Below are 13,982 nucleotides of genomic sequence, written 5' to 3' on the forward strand. Positions count from 1 at the left end.
GGTTTCAGTGAACAGCACCTAGAGGAGAGAGAGGCCATCCTGGTGGAGAGACTGCCCCCTGTGGGGTTTATGGGGGTAGGTGACACCCTCCTCTGTCCCTGCACTGCTCTCGGGGCTCTGCACATCTCCACTTCTGTCTCCTTCACGTAGCAGGCTTGATAGGAGACGATCAGAGAGTTCCAGCGACTTGCCCCAGGTCACAAAGTGAGCACGTGAACATATTTGGTCTAAAATCAGGCTCCAGAATCTTCCTCAGACTCCACTGTTCTTTCCATGAATAATGTTTATCTTTGTTTCTCCCTTTCTCCCAAGCTTTACAAAGAGACACTATCTCCTGGAAGGAGAACTATTTGAAGGTTGTCAGACTTGCTGACCCATGCATTTGGTGACCCCACAGAACATTCTGGTGGCTAGTCAGAACTCTCAAGGAAGCAGCTGCCACTTTCTCTTCCCTGGGGAGCTGGTTGGGTGAGCTCTTCCAGTCACCGAAAGTCCCTTCCCCAGATAGACTCTGGTTTTCCACCGGCTTCTCCGGCTGCTAAAATAAAACCGGGCTAATCCCTCAACCACGCAATGTCAACAGGTGGACTTGCCTCTCCAGCATTCGTCAGAGGTGTGAAGAGGTCCTTTTTTTTTCTGTGCACAGCTTTGCTCCTCTGGCCGCCACATGTCTGTCCTGATCCCGCTGACCTCCTCTGATTACTTCTGTGCCTGCTCTGCCAAAAGCCTCTTCACAGTGACTGTTTTCTCCGGTTACCTCCGGCTGATCTTGGCTTTCAGGGAGGTTGAGTAAAACGAGTTCACCCCAAGAATTATTTCTTCACTTCTCTTTTAAAAAGCAACGTCCATGGGCACAGGCGCAAGCTGTGGACAGGGCTGTTTGGCCATGAAAAGCTCCGATTGCCCCCCCCCCCCGCTCCCCCCCGCCCATTCCTACCAACCCCACGGATGCTGTTGGATGACCTTCTCATGTCCTTCGGCCACAATGTTGCCATTGTAGAAAGAATTAGCAAGTGCGTGAGGAATTGAGGACTCTAAGGGCAGGCTTGGTCTGGGTTTTTAGTCCTGCTGCAGAGAAAAGAACTAACCACAGTGTGTGAGTTCACAGCACAATACAGACAGACACGATGGGAACACAGTCAAGCACATGGCAGCCCCACCTGGCACATTCCCCAAACAAGCAACTGCACAGGGAATGCATCTCACAATTTATTCACTTTGGGTCACAGGGCCACTCGAACAGACTACGTCCACATTTTCTTAGTGCATCTTTTGTTTTTTTTTTTTAAACCATCCATTAAAATAAAAGAATTAGGTCAAATACACCATAGTTAAACAGATTTGAGATTTGTTTCAGATGTTAGACTAACACCACCATTAAATAAGTGGTCTTCATATGGCCTCTGGAAGCCAACAGTTTTTAAGGAATAAAGAAAAGCAGAAAACAAATATGAATTTGGGGCTATTTTAGGAAAAGCAAATCACAGAAAGTTCCATCAAAAGCATCTTTGCATTGTTAAACTTTTCAAACTTCCAAAATGTGATTTTTGGCCTTTATGCAAATATTTTAGAGACAGAATAATTTTTTTTTTAAAGGACACCTAATCCATTTCTCTAATGAATGATCAAGAAAGCAGGGGGTATAGGTGACTTCAGTTTCACAGGCAAATATATATGGGGTACACATTTGTATGTCTATTTTCTGATTACATCTTACTACAGGTAATGAGGGTGCTTGGTCCAGATGGGACTCGTCAGGGGCAGAATTGCCGGACGGTGTGAGAGAAGTAGGTGGCTGAGCTCTGTCACATCTTGCTGGGAGAGAATGAAAATCAGGTGCAAACAAAAGGCAGTCCTCAATCAGCTTGCTCTTTGCAACTCAGGGAGGATGAGTAAAACGAGTTCACCCCAAGAATTATTTCTAGAGAACTCCGGGGAGAAAACCTGGAGCCCCTGATCTGCAGAAAGTGACAGGGAGTTTAGTTGGTGGTGGAGGACCCCCAGTGCAGTGCCCCTGGTTAGAGCAATGATTTATTCCCCACAGGAGAGGTGGGCCCAGAATTTAGCTGTCTGAATTGGAGGCACGAGAAAGCAATTTCGTCTTTGCTGCATTTGCCCCAGGAGCCCACGTCCTTAGGGTGAGGTCTATTTTCTTGATGCCGATGTCACCAGTCTCTCGGCCTGTCAATCCTCTCGTTCCTGCTGCTAGAAGAGTTTTTCCTGTTTCCCCTTCTGCCTTGGAGCTGATGGGGTAACAGAGCCTTCCCGAGAGAGAAGAGCCTGAGTTGTGGGGTCAACACACAGCAGTGAGATGAAGACACAGAAGTAGGTAAGCACCCAAGACTTGGGCCCAGAGACAGTCACCTGTGAGGACAACTGTGCGACAAAGTCCAATCCAGAGCCCTTCTAATGGGGTCAGGAGCCTGGGGGCACATACAGCATTCCTTCCAAGGAGGTGATTAGCTGGTCCTACTAAAAGAACTATCCCAGTTGGGTAGGGGGTTGGGTTCAGCCCTCCACCGGACTCTGAGGATTCCCTGTCATCCCTGGACCTCGGAGGAGCAAGCTGGTGCTCTGGGATGTGTAGAGCAACAGATGTGGAGGTGCAGAGGGGTCACCTCAAGTCTGAGCAGGAGACCCAAGCTGCTGGCCTCTCTGGGCTTGGAGGCAGCTGGATGAAGAGGGCAGTGTCGCTCCCCCTAGCTGGTAAATCTCGTGAGGGTGGGAGGGGTCCCAAGACAATGAGTTGACTCGGATGCAGCTTTTGTCCATGTCAGGGCTGTACACGACAGGGGATGGGAGTCCCTTGACTCTTCAGGGCTTGCCTTTGGCCATACCCATGGCTTCTCCTCTGCTGCCCTGCTTGAAGGCTTGAGTCTCCCTCCAGCCCCTCACCTTCCTGGGGAAATGCGCACAGAACTGACTTGACAGAGGGGGAGTGGAGCATTTGGCAGTGGTGACTTGCTGCAGTCCCTGTATTTTCATGAAACAGCACCAAGATCGACTGCTCCCTCTCCCTCTCTTAAAGCTGGAGGCTCAGAAGACAGGGATCTGGTCTCTCCGGACCACATCTAGGTCATCATCCAAGGTTAACAAAACCTGGAACGAGAGGGTCAGAGGGATGACGGGGATGCAGTCACAGCTGGGGTAAGCACCTACCCACACAGGCTGGCTGGAGCAATACCCTCACGCCTTACTTGCCTTTGTGTGCTCTACAGCTTTCTGCAATGCAGCGCTCTCTACAGGTGATTATTAGGATTACATAATTCATGTATTAATTCAAATGTTTATTGGGGGTCTATGATGTGCTATTCTAAATGCCACAAGGGACAAAACTCCCAGCCCTTCTGGAGCTTACATTTGAGAGACAGCTTGAGACGTGAAGCAAATACCTGAGTACAGTATAGCATGCTAATGAGGTGAGCTAAGTATGGTGTACTGGGTAATAATATGCAATAAAAACAGTAATGGAAATTAGACACAAGAACTATGGGGTGAGGAAAGGTAAAAAAGTGCTAATAGGGTGGCCAGGGAAGTTATCACTTAGGGACATTTGGCTTATGATCTAGAGGAAAGAAGTCTTATTGCATATAGAGTATTGCTATATAAGAAATGCACACCCCTCCTCCATTTTTAGTTCCCTCTGCCATCACTTCTTCACGTGGAAACTTTCACCCCACTTTTGTTTATCTCTTTTTCTCTAATGAATGTGTTCATCAGAGATAAAAGTCACGAGGAACCAGGTTTATGCGGATTGTTGAATTTCCCCAGATAACCACCAGGGGGCAGCCCCGCTCCACTCTCGAGACAGTGCGGCAGCAGCGTGCGCACCCTGGGGAGTGCCGGGGGCACAGGTCTCCTTCGTCCCGTTGTTTTGCTGGCTGAATCTGTGTCCAGGCACTGCGGAGTTTTAATTTGGAAAAATCTCTAAATGAGGATGAATCGATGCCAGGAGTGATCATCCAAGGTTGTTAGTATACGCACAGCTTCTGGAAAGGTGTTTTGGGCCGCAAAGAATGGAGGGATTACAGAAGAGGTCTGGGGAGACTGGTGAGAAGCAGCAGAGGCCTGGGCTGCTCTCCTGAGTAGGCTAGGAATTTGTAAAATATCTGTAAGATATTCAGTGAGACTGGAAGAGGAGGAGGAGTGTGAGGGCAGCACAGGGAAGAATTATCTAATGTCACCCGAATGCGAGTGAATGCCAAGGTGATTCTTGGGGCGATTCATGCCATAGGAGTTCTTTATTTTATTTTATTTTATTTATTTGTCAGAGGGAGAGAAAGAGAGAGCGAGCGAGAGCACAGTTAGACAGAATGGCAGGCAGAGGCAGAGGGAGAAGCAGGCTCCCTGCAGAGCAAGGAGCCCAATGCGGGACTCGATCCGAGGACGCTGGGATCATGACCTGAGCCGAAGGCAGCTGCTCAACCAACTGAGCCACCCAGGCGTCCCATATATATAACCATGTGAGTTCTAACAACAAATTCAGTCCGGACCAGGGGCATTTATGAAAAATCATTTTGTCACTCTGTCTTAAAATATTGGGGAGTAAAAGGAAAAGAAAAATAAAGCTCTAACTGAAGGAGAAAAAAAAAATCGTCTGTATACTGAATTACAATGAGGAACTGGAAAGGGAAGTACCAGAGAAGTACAAAAGGGTAAGGAAGAGGGGGAAAAAGAAAAAACGTATGGGATGTGAAGAAAAAAGAAATTAACAAAAAGGTATTTTTAGGGGCGCCTGGGTGGCTCAGTCAGTTAAATGTCTGCCTTCTGCTCAGGTCATGATCTCAGGATCCTGGGATCCAGTCCTGAGTGGGGCTCCCTGCTCAGCAGGGGGTCTGCTTCTCCCTCTTCCTCTGCCTCTCCCCCTCCTCCATTTCTCTCTCGCTCACTCTCTTTCTCCCAAATAAATGAGCAAACTCTTTTTTAAAAAGTATATTTCTTTTAAAAAAAGTATTTATCAACTCACCAAGAATGAGAAGAACAGAGCAGTGGCAGAGAGGAAGTGCCAGATGTCATGGTCATCAAAGAAATCCAGCAGGATACACTCTCGGTTCTTCTCCCGGGATTCAGCTGGGGTGCCCTGGAGGAAGGTGAGACAGGATGTGGGTGAGCCTTCCCACAGCTCAACTCTTTAGAGGGCCGAACGTCCAGAAAGCTACGGAGACACTACTGGATGCCTGGCTCCAAAAGCAAGCTTCCCAAAAAACAGGAGTCCACACAAACACGCGGACACCATATTCACCACGGCTGCATCTGCAAGAGCCCAAGAATGGCCGGTGACTGATGAGAGAGGAGGAGCACTGTCTCCACACAAGGGAGTGTTATTCAGCGATAAAAAGAGATGGCCACGGACACATGCGACCCCATGGATGAGTGCCTGCGCCAGACTCAAAGGCACATGCTGCATGATAAATGGGTAAGAAATATCCAGAAGAGGCAGAGCTAGAGAGAGAGATTAGCGGTTGCCTATGGCTAAGGCGTGAGGGAGAAATGGAGCGAGTGGCTACTAATGGGCCCAGGCTGGCTTTCTGGGGTGATGGAAATGTTCTAAAGTCGATTGTGGGGGCGGAGAGTGGAGGCCCCCTCTCTGTTACTGGGTACCATCCTGGGTTCCCAGGCTTCTGCTTTCCTCTCTGCGCCACGGATTTACAAAGGCCAGCAGCTGAGAATCTGTTTGTGGATGCGGGTTAGGAGAAGAACACGCACCCAACAAGGTTTTTACACGCATTAAACATCACGGGGGGGGGGGGGTGGGATCGTCCCATGACATGTAATGAAGATCAGTTCTGCCGCATCTCGAGGGCCACGTGAGGCGCGGTCCTGACAGCGAGGACCCCATGCCATTTAGGCGTGGATGGGAAACACGATCTCTCTCAGAAAAAGCTTCCGTTTCAAAGACAGACAACCACAAGCGCGTGGAGAGAGGGAGGTAGGAAGGCCCTGGGAGGCGAGACGGAGGGAGAACGTTTCCCTGGCCAAGAAAACCACCCTCTTACCTCCCAGCTGCTGAGATTCTGGAAGAAAAAGTACAGCGAGGCGGCCCACAGCAACGCTGTGGCCACAATGCAGAAGAGTGGGATCGGAAGGAGCTTCTCGGAGCTTCGAAGCTGTGGGTGGGAAGCAGATGCTGCCATGCTGGGGTCCTGCATGTGGGCGCGCCCCAGGGCTGCCGGGGTGGGGGCGGCCCCCCAGCGCCCACTCTTACCTTCATGATGATGTAAAAGGCCAGGTAGAGCAGCAGGTTACAGATGAAGATCCCCAGCATGTAGGAAGCGAAGTCCCTGGGTCGATAGACCAGTCCAAAGAGCGCGCTGGGTGTAAGGAGAATGACTTTGTAGGCATCAGGGCGGTTGCATAACTGTCTTGGCTTCTTCACTCCCCACTTGTATTTTGGGGAGGAGGGTGATTAAAAAAAAAACTTGAACCTCCATAAATTATGACACCTCTTTCAGACCTGGCATTTTTGATGATTGTAAGAGTCCCATAAGTGGAGGTACCACAATCATCTTGAGGGCCTAGGCGTCCTGCAGCTTTTCATTATTCTAAAGAACACCTCAACAACTAACTGAATCCCTTCAACAGCGCGCTTTTCTTTCTTCTTTTTTCTTTTTTTTTTTTTTTTGGATTTAAGATTAATTCATTAGACTAGATTACTGGAAGTAGAATTATCTCAAAAATTGCCTTGACACACATTATCAAATTCTTGCTCGCTGCCTATAGTTTTTATTTTTATTTTATTTTATTTTTATTTTTTAAAGATTTTATTTATTTGACAGAGAGAGATCACAAGTAGGGGAGAGGTAGGCAGAGAGAGAGAGAGAGAGGAAGCACACTCCCCGCTGAGCAGAGAGCCTGATGCAGGGCTGGATCCCAGGACCCTGGGTTCATGACCTGAGCCGAAGGCAGAGGCTTTAACCCACTGAGCCACCCAGGCGCCCTGCCTATGGCTTTTAAACCAGTACTGAAGTTTATTTTGGCTGGGGTTTAGCATGAGCCTTTAGCATGTTCCACATTTCTATTCAGTTACACTAAAACTCTTTATTATAAGACCCTTCCTATGTCCTTGTTTTGAAAAGCTTGTTTTTATAAATATAGACACATACACAAACATAGTTGGATTTCTATCCTCTCCACGCTGCTTCACTAATTTGTTGCTAATTTCTAATTTTGGGTCACCATGTTATTATTTTAGAATATGTCAAATTATCTGATTAGGCTAGCTTGCACTACCCAGTACGGTGGCTACATGTGGCCATTTACATTTAATTAATGACAATTGGGGTGCCTGGGTGGCTCAGTGGGTTAAAGCCTCTGCCTTCGGCTCAGGTCATGATCCCAGAGTCCTGGGATCGAGCCCTGAATCAGGCTCTCTGCTCAGCGGGGAGCCTGCCTCCCCCTCTCTCTCTGCCTGTCTCTCTGCCTACCTGTGAACTCTGTCAAATAAATAAATAAAACCTTTAAAAAAATAAACTAATTAATGACAATTAAATAAAATAGAAAATTCAGTGCCTCAGTCACACCAGCCACATTTCAGGTGTTCAGTAACTATATTTGGCTGACAGCTACCATATGGGGCAATGCCTTGTAGAACATTTATATCACTCCAGAAAGTTCTGTTGGATAAAACTGGACTAGTCACTATACTCCTCTGCCCTTTGTTCTGTTAATCTTTTGTGGAGACCTTCGGAAATTTTACGCTAAGTAGGCAAATAATTTCAGAATAAAATCTTATTAACTTAATTCTAATTTTAAGTTGAAATTTATGCATGCACTTGAGAAATAATATCTTTACAACAGCTGATCTTCTCACCTAGGGTGTGACATCTCTCTTCGTTCAATTAAGTTTTCCTTTATGTCTCCTAATAAGGTTAATTAAGTTTTCTGCAGAAAGGGTCCTCCTATCTCAAAGCTTATTCTGAAGTATTTGAAGTGTAAAGCTCTTCTTAATGGACTCTCTTTTGGTTCACTTTGTATTCCAACCAACTCTGTTCTATATAATATGGGGAATTTCCTCTTCCCGGAATTTGAATTCTTCAATATACCAAAAACTCTTGTATACTTTTTACTCAGATTCACCCATTATCAGCATTTGCCTCTCTCTCATTTAGTTTATCTCTCTCTCATTCTGTGTGTGTCTGGGGACTTACATATATATGTACATACATCTCTTTCTATGTACACACACACACACACACACCATCCTTCATGACTATATAAGAGTGATTACCTTTAAAATAACATTCATATTAAGTCCTACCATGACTTACAGGATACCATGTCCTGTAATGTCCACAAGAAACTGAGGACGGAGGAACAAAGAGCACAGTAACCCCCGACCAGGCTATCCTAGTGTTGGTGTGTCATCACACCTCATTCCTCCCTGCAGGCCTCGATGCCCAAAGAGTTCCTGTGTAAGAAAAGAGAGGCCATTCACCTTGTCTTGTGAGCAGATTATGTGTTTGGTTTTGGTTACAGAGAGGCAGGGACAAGCCAGCTGATTGTCAGTACTGGGGACATGGTTATCGGTTACTCATTATCAAGCAATTGGTCCCTTTCCTCCTACCAGCACCCGGCACCCTTTCTTGCAGTCATCAGGACTGTGCAGTCTGCCCCCAAAGAGTGGTCAGGAAGAGCACCAAGCTTCAAGAATCACCCACCTCAACGTATCTCTATGTAAAAGAGGTGTAGACCTTCTCTACATCTTCACAGGTGTAGACCTTACCTGGAGGTAATCCCTGGGTGACAACATTATGGGCAGATTTTTCCAGAAGCATTACCCCAAATAAGTTTTGAATTGTCATGACCAGATTCTGGCTTCCCCTGAAGAGGAATGCCTCTTCTTCCATTCCTTTCATGTCTTAAAAGGGGGCAGGGGTAGGGAGTCATCTTTCTATCAAAGGTTGCTGAACTTTCTAGCACATCAGCTAAGAACCACAAAGGAAAGCAATTAAATTTACTGAGTTTTTTTTTGAGGGATGAATAAAATCTCTCACTTATTCACATTTTAAAGTTGAGAACATGTTGTATAAAATAGAGATAGAAAATATGTGTCTGTTATACTGTTCTATTTTGAAGGCATTTGAAGACAAAAGGCCAAGGTGATAATGAAGGGAAAGAAGAAGGAGGAGGATATTGGTGTGGTAGAAAGATTGACACCTACAGGGAAAGAAAGAAATAGGAAAGAGACTTGTACACGCCCCCCCACCCCGGCTCCCACACACACACAGTAAGAAAGGGAAATGTCTGCGGGGTAGCATTTATGGAGAGTTCTACAAGAATTTAAAACTATGCTTCATTTTTACATCTACTCACTTAGTCTCTATCGTCTAACTATCTGCGTAGTCTATCCATGCAGATAACAAATTTGATGTTGGTCTTGTTGAGCAAATGAATTCAGTGCATCAGTGCATTAAACTCAACTCAGTGCCTGAAGAGAGGCCACTGTCAGTACACAAGGCTTCCTAGTGCCTTCTTTGCAGAAGAAAAAAGTACCTTTCTTTCAAGTCCCTGGGGCAAGCACAGTCTTACACTCACCTTAGTTTCATATTTCTTTATAAAAATGACAGCCAAGGAAAGCGAAACCACAGTTTTCTAGACATCAACGAAGAGAGAAGACTTGTCTTCCTAAGACTACTTACAAGGACCAGTTCACCAGATTCCCCACGATGAGCAACACCATTCTGTCCTGGTAAGAAAGCATCAAATGAGAGGCTGCACACATCGCTTTTCTTTTAACCTACCACCTGGGAAACATCTATTACAGCAAAACAATTGCCCGGTGGAAGAGTTTCCATGGTTCTTAAGAAAGCTGTGCAGATAGTCAGTTCCTAATCCGCCATGAGAACCAATGGCAAGTCCTGGGACTGAACAGACGAAACAGTGTCAAAGAAGATGTGGTCAGTAAACAGAACTCTTACTGATTCTCCACAGTGCTGAGGGTAGCTGGGCACCTGGGGCCCACTTCTCAGTGAGCCCAACTACAGCTGACTCTGTAGTTAAAAAGCATTAAGCCGCTGGTCTTCCCTGGCATTATGTTACTTCATGGGCCATGGGTGGCTTGTGGGACTCACCTGGGAGGCACTGGTTTCCTACCCATTACTCTGGCTCCGCGGAGGCCCTGAAGTTCCCAGGCTCCTGATCTCTAAACACATAGTTTCAACACTAAAGACACTAGTAGTGGGAAAAATTGGAAAGGTCCATCTCAGAGGAAAATGACTCGGGTAGGGATTCATTCACAATCTGGTTCTGCACCTCAGCGTACAACTTAAAACTTTTAGGTGGTTTCTGATTATGCTTTAATTTGCATGGCCTCGTTGACTATTTAAAAGTGGCGATGCTCTGTCTTTGTGGGTGATCCGTCCAGTTTGGAGGAAATATCTTCATTTAAAAAAAATGAATCCATCTATTAGAAAGACTGAAACAGGGGTCCCCCCAAATGTTAGCCTGGATGTGGAACAATAGGAAGGCTCATTCACTGCTGCTGGGAATGCCCAATAGTACAGCCACTTTGGTAGACAGTTTGACAGTGTCTTAGAAAACCACATATAGTTTTGACATACGATCCAGAAACTGCCCTCCTAGGTACTTGTCCAAAAGAATTTAAAACACCCTAAAACATAGGACCATGCAAAAACCTGCACACATTTTTTTTTTTTTTTAAAATAGGCTCCATGCCCAGTGCAGAGCCCAATGTGGGGCTCGAACTCACGACCGTGAGATCAAGACCAGAGCTAAGGCAAGAGTCAGATGTTCAGCTGACGGAGCCACCCAGGCACCTCTGAGCACCAATTGTTATAGCAGCTTTATTTGTAACTGCCGAATTACAAAGTGTCACCCGGCAAGTGAATGGATACACAAAGTGTAGTAATGCATCCAGACCATGGAGTGGTATTTGGTGCTGAAAAGTAATGAGCTACCAAGCCATGGAAAGACACGGAGATATCTCAAAGGCCTATTAATAAGTGAAAGAAGCTAATCTGAAAAGGCTAAAATCTGTATTATTCCAGCTATATGATGTTCAGGCAAAGGCAAGACTTTGGAGACAGTAGAAAGATCGGTGGTTTCCAGGCATCAGAGGGGAGGGGGAGTGGGAAGAACAGGTGGAGCCCAGGGGATTTTTAGGGCAGGGAAACGACTTTGTAGGATACTAAAATGGTGAATCCTGTCATTACAAATTTGTCAAAGCTCAAAGAATGTACACTATAGACTTGGAATGATTATGACATGTTTGTGTAGGTTCATTGATTCTAACGAACGTACAGCTTTGGTTGGGGGTGTGGATAGTGGAGGCAGCTGTGCTTGTGGGGGGGAAGGGATTGATGGGAAATCTCTGTATTTTTGGCTCAATTTTTTGCGGATCCTAAAAAGCGGCTCTAAAAAAATAGTCTATGGGTGGTGGTGGGGGGAGACCGCCTGTATCCCTTAATGTAAGCAAGCAAACAAACAAAATGTTAATTGTTCTTCCCGGCTCACAGCCAAAGCATGCTTAACTCCCCAAAGACTCACAGGTCCTACTGGATTTTTAAGTTTTCACATGAATAAAATCCTATAGGTTTGGTGCCTACAGCTCCTGCCCAAGCTCTAGATGCCTCAAATATTCTCATATTGCTCTATGTAAACATCCTGGGATCATATACTGTTAGCAAGTTCTTAGGAAACTCTGGTGTGCCAGGCCCCAACAGCAGCACCAGTTGCTTCTGTAAAGGTCCCCCTTGACTCAGGGGACATATATGGCCTTCCTAAGGTCCCTGGCCTGCCAGCCAAGATAGAGCTGGGACCAGGGCGCCCATCCCTCTGCTCCGTGGAGACATGTATAATATACTGAAAACAATGGTGAATGTTTAGGACTTGTGTTTCAGCCACTAATGAATAAGCACAATTTTGAAAGAATATTCTTGCCCACCGTAAAAAAGTCAAACAAGGTATAATGAAAGCAACTGGAGAGATAGGTGCCTGGGTTTGCTTGGGACAGGCCTGCTTCGTGCCTGCTGTCTGGGTACAATTATGGAGCAAGTGCCTCTTCCCTTTCCCCAAGTGAAATAATCATATTTCTTCGGGTGATTTTATACGCGGATGCCCTGCCTTGATCCTTCCCCACAGCGATTGTCACTGTTTAGTAGTTTTCTATGTATACACATATGTTCTCTTTATACACTAGCAGCGTTTCATGTATAAAAATAGATCCATCCCAGCTTGCTTTCCCATGAGGGAGAAGAGAAAGTAACACGCTTCTTCCCCCTAACTGGACCTCTGCCACCCTGGGCCATCTGGCTCTCTCGACTTAGAGAACCTGAGCGTCTGCCCCGAGCCTGCCCCTCCTCCTGTTCCCGCGCTCTCTGGGAGAAGGCCAAGGCACACAGGATGCGCACGTACCATGTACAGCGGCCGGCTACACTGGTGGACAAAGTCCGTGTAGAACACCATCGCGGCCCGTCGGAAAATCCCCAAGTCTGCCGATGACACAATCGCATGGGAAGGCTGAGTCAGAGGTCATACAAGATACTCCCCAATGGCCCAGGCTTTGAGGGCCAAGATGATGTTGCCTTCGCTTTATGCTTTGCACACCGAATAGGTCAGCAATATATGTTGGCCTTAAAAAACAGTGCCTGCGGCCCCCAGGCTGTCCCGGGAGGCAAGCAAGATCCAGGCATCACCCTGCAGGGAGGCAAGTGAGGGGGACACAGTAACAAGCGCTCACCAGTAATGTGGGTGGCTGGCCAGCCCTTCCACCGGCCCCTGGGCTACGGTTCCCTTTGTTTACAGTTCACCCCAGTGCTGGTTCCTCCAGAGCAGAGATGTGATGGGACCCCTCAAGCTACCTTAAAACAACTGCTCTCTCTAGAGGATGGGGAATCTTCGCTCGCAAAAATTCTAATCTGTGTTTCTCCATGTGGTTCTAAGTCAGTAAGAACCGAACTTCCTGCCATTTAGGAAGCATGTTCGGAAAGCCTAAACTTGTCAGGAAGCTGGAATCAGAGGATTGTAAGTTAAGAAGGCAAGAAACAGACAGGAAAGGAAGCCTTAAATACCGTCCTTCAAAAGCATAGGAGGAAACACAGCAAGTGTAGGTGTTATGATTGTCATAGGAACTGAGTGAGGGTCACAGGTAGAGCAGTCTTTCTGCGCGCCGTCTACCCCTCAGATGTCACAGGAAGGCTGGGGTCTGCTCAAAGCCAGCATGTCTGCGAGGGGGGACCCCAGCTCTGTTGTGAACGTTGTTCCCCTTCATGTCTACCCCTGGGGTCAGTGGAACCAGACTTCTCTAGACTGCCTATACTGAGGGATGGAGGAGGGGGGGTGGGTCCATGCAATAGCCCAGAAGAGGCAGGGGGCAGGCTGGGTTGGAGTGCAGCCCTGACCCCTTCCCCCCTTTTTCTCCCCTCCCCCCACTGATCGTGCTCAGCCTGGGAGGGGGTTCTGGGGAGCAGAGCTGGCAGGACAGCCCTGCCAGTCGCTTTGTTAAGAAAACAACCAAGAACCCTGGGAAGGGTGGCTGAACGTTACCTGTATCAGACCCGTCTGAATCAGTGGAAAGCAGAGAAGAAATGAGAGAAGAAAATGGTATAAGACGGTAGCCAAACAGGTAAACTACTGGTCATTTTATTTTTCCTCTCAAAGCGATGACTTTCATTTTATTTTCCAATTAAAAAAACAATGTTTTCTCATCGTAGAGAACACAGAATCTTTCTGCCTGGCTCAAACATTCCCAAGTCTACTATTCCTTAGAGGGAAGCAGACGTCTGTCTCGCCCCATCTCCTTCGGGCACTGCTTGCAATGTGCTGTCCGTCCTTTCTCATGAGCAAACCCCTGGCTCTGAAGCATAGTCAGGATCTGGGCAAGGAGTTCTCTGGTTTTCTGTCTCCTTAGGAATGCTCTGCCCCATCCCTGCTGCCTTTCCCGTGTCCATATTCATTTTTAGGTAGGGCCTGAGGGCCACAGAGAAGGGTGTAAGTCATTCTAGAAATCAGAGGCAGCTTATACA

At 46.9% G+C, this 13,982-nt stretch overlaps 1 protein-coding gene across 6 annotated transcripts in view; it reads right to left on the bottom strand.

Moving 5' to 3' along the window:
- Positions 1–1,196: 1,196 nt before the first annotated feature.
- SIDT1 (SID1 transmembrane family member 1) overlaps positions 1,197–13,982 on the bottom strand; it is a 98,546-nt gene continuing 85,760 nt past the window's right edge. For 4 of the 6 annotated variants that reach the window (XM_059164097.1, XM_059164095.1, XM_059164094.1 and 1 more), the window contains 7 exons: positions 13,504–13,518; positions 12,373–12,449; positions 9,639–9,685; positions 6,206–6,311; positions 5,997–6,107; positions 4,967–5,080; positions 1,197–3,099 (listed from right to left, as the gene is read on the bottom strand). In XM_059164097.1, the coding sequence (XP_059020080.1) occupies positions 3,037–3,099; positions 4,967–5,080; positions 5,997–6,107; positions 6,206–6,311; positions 9,639–9,685; positions 12,373–12,449; positions 13,504–13,518 (533 nt within the window). In that variant the 3' untranslated portion in view covers positions 1,197–3,036. Of the gene's footprint in view, positions 3,100–4,966; positions 5,081–5,996; positions 6,108–6,205; positions 6,312–9,534; positions 9,686–12,372; positions 12,450–13,503; positions 13,519–13,982 lie in introns of those variants that run through there. The other 2 variants (XM_059164096.1, XR_009351134.1) reach the window with 2 other exon arrangements.

The sequence above is a fragment of the Mustela lutreola genome, chromosome 2 (assembly GCF_030435805.1).
Source record: "Mustela lutreola isolate mMusLut2 chromosome 2, mMusLut2.pri, whole genome shotgun sequence".
Lineage (NCBI taxonomy): Eukaryota > Metazoa > Chordata > Mammalia > Carnivora > Mustelidae > Mustela > Mustela lutreola.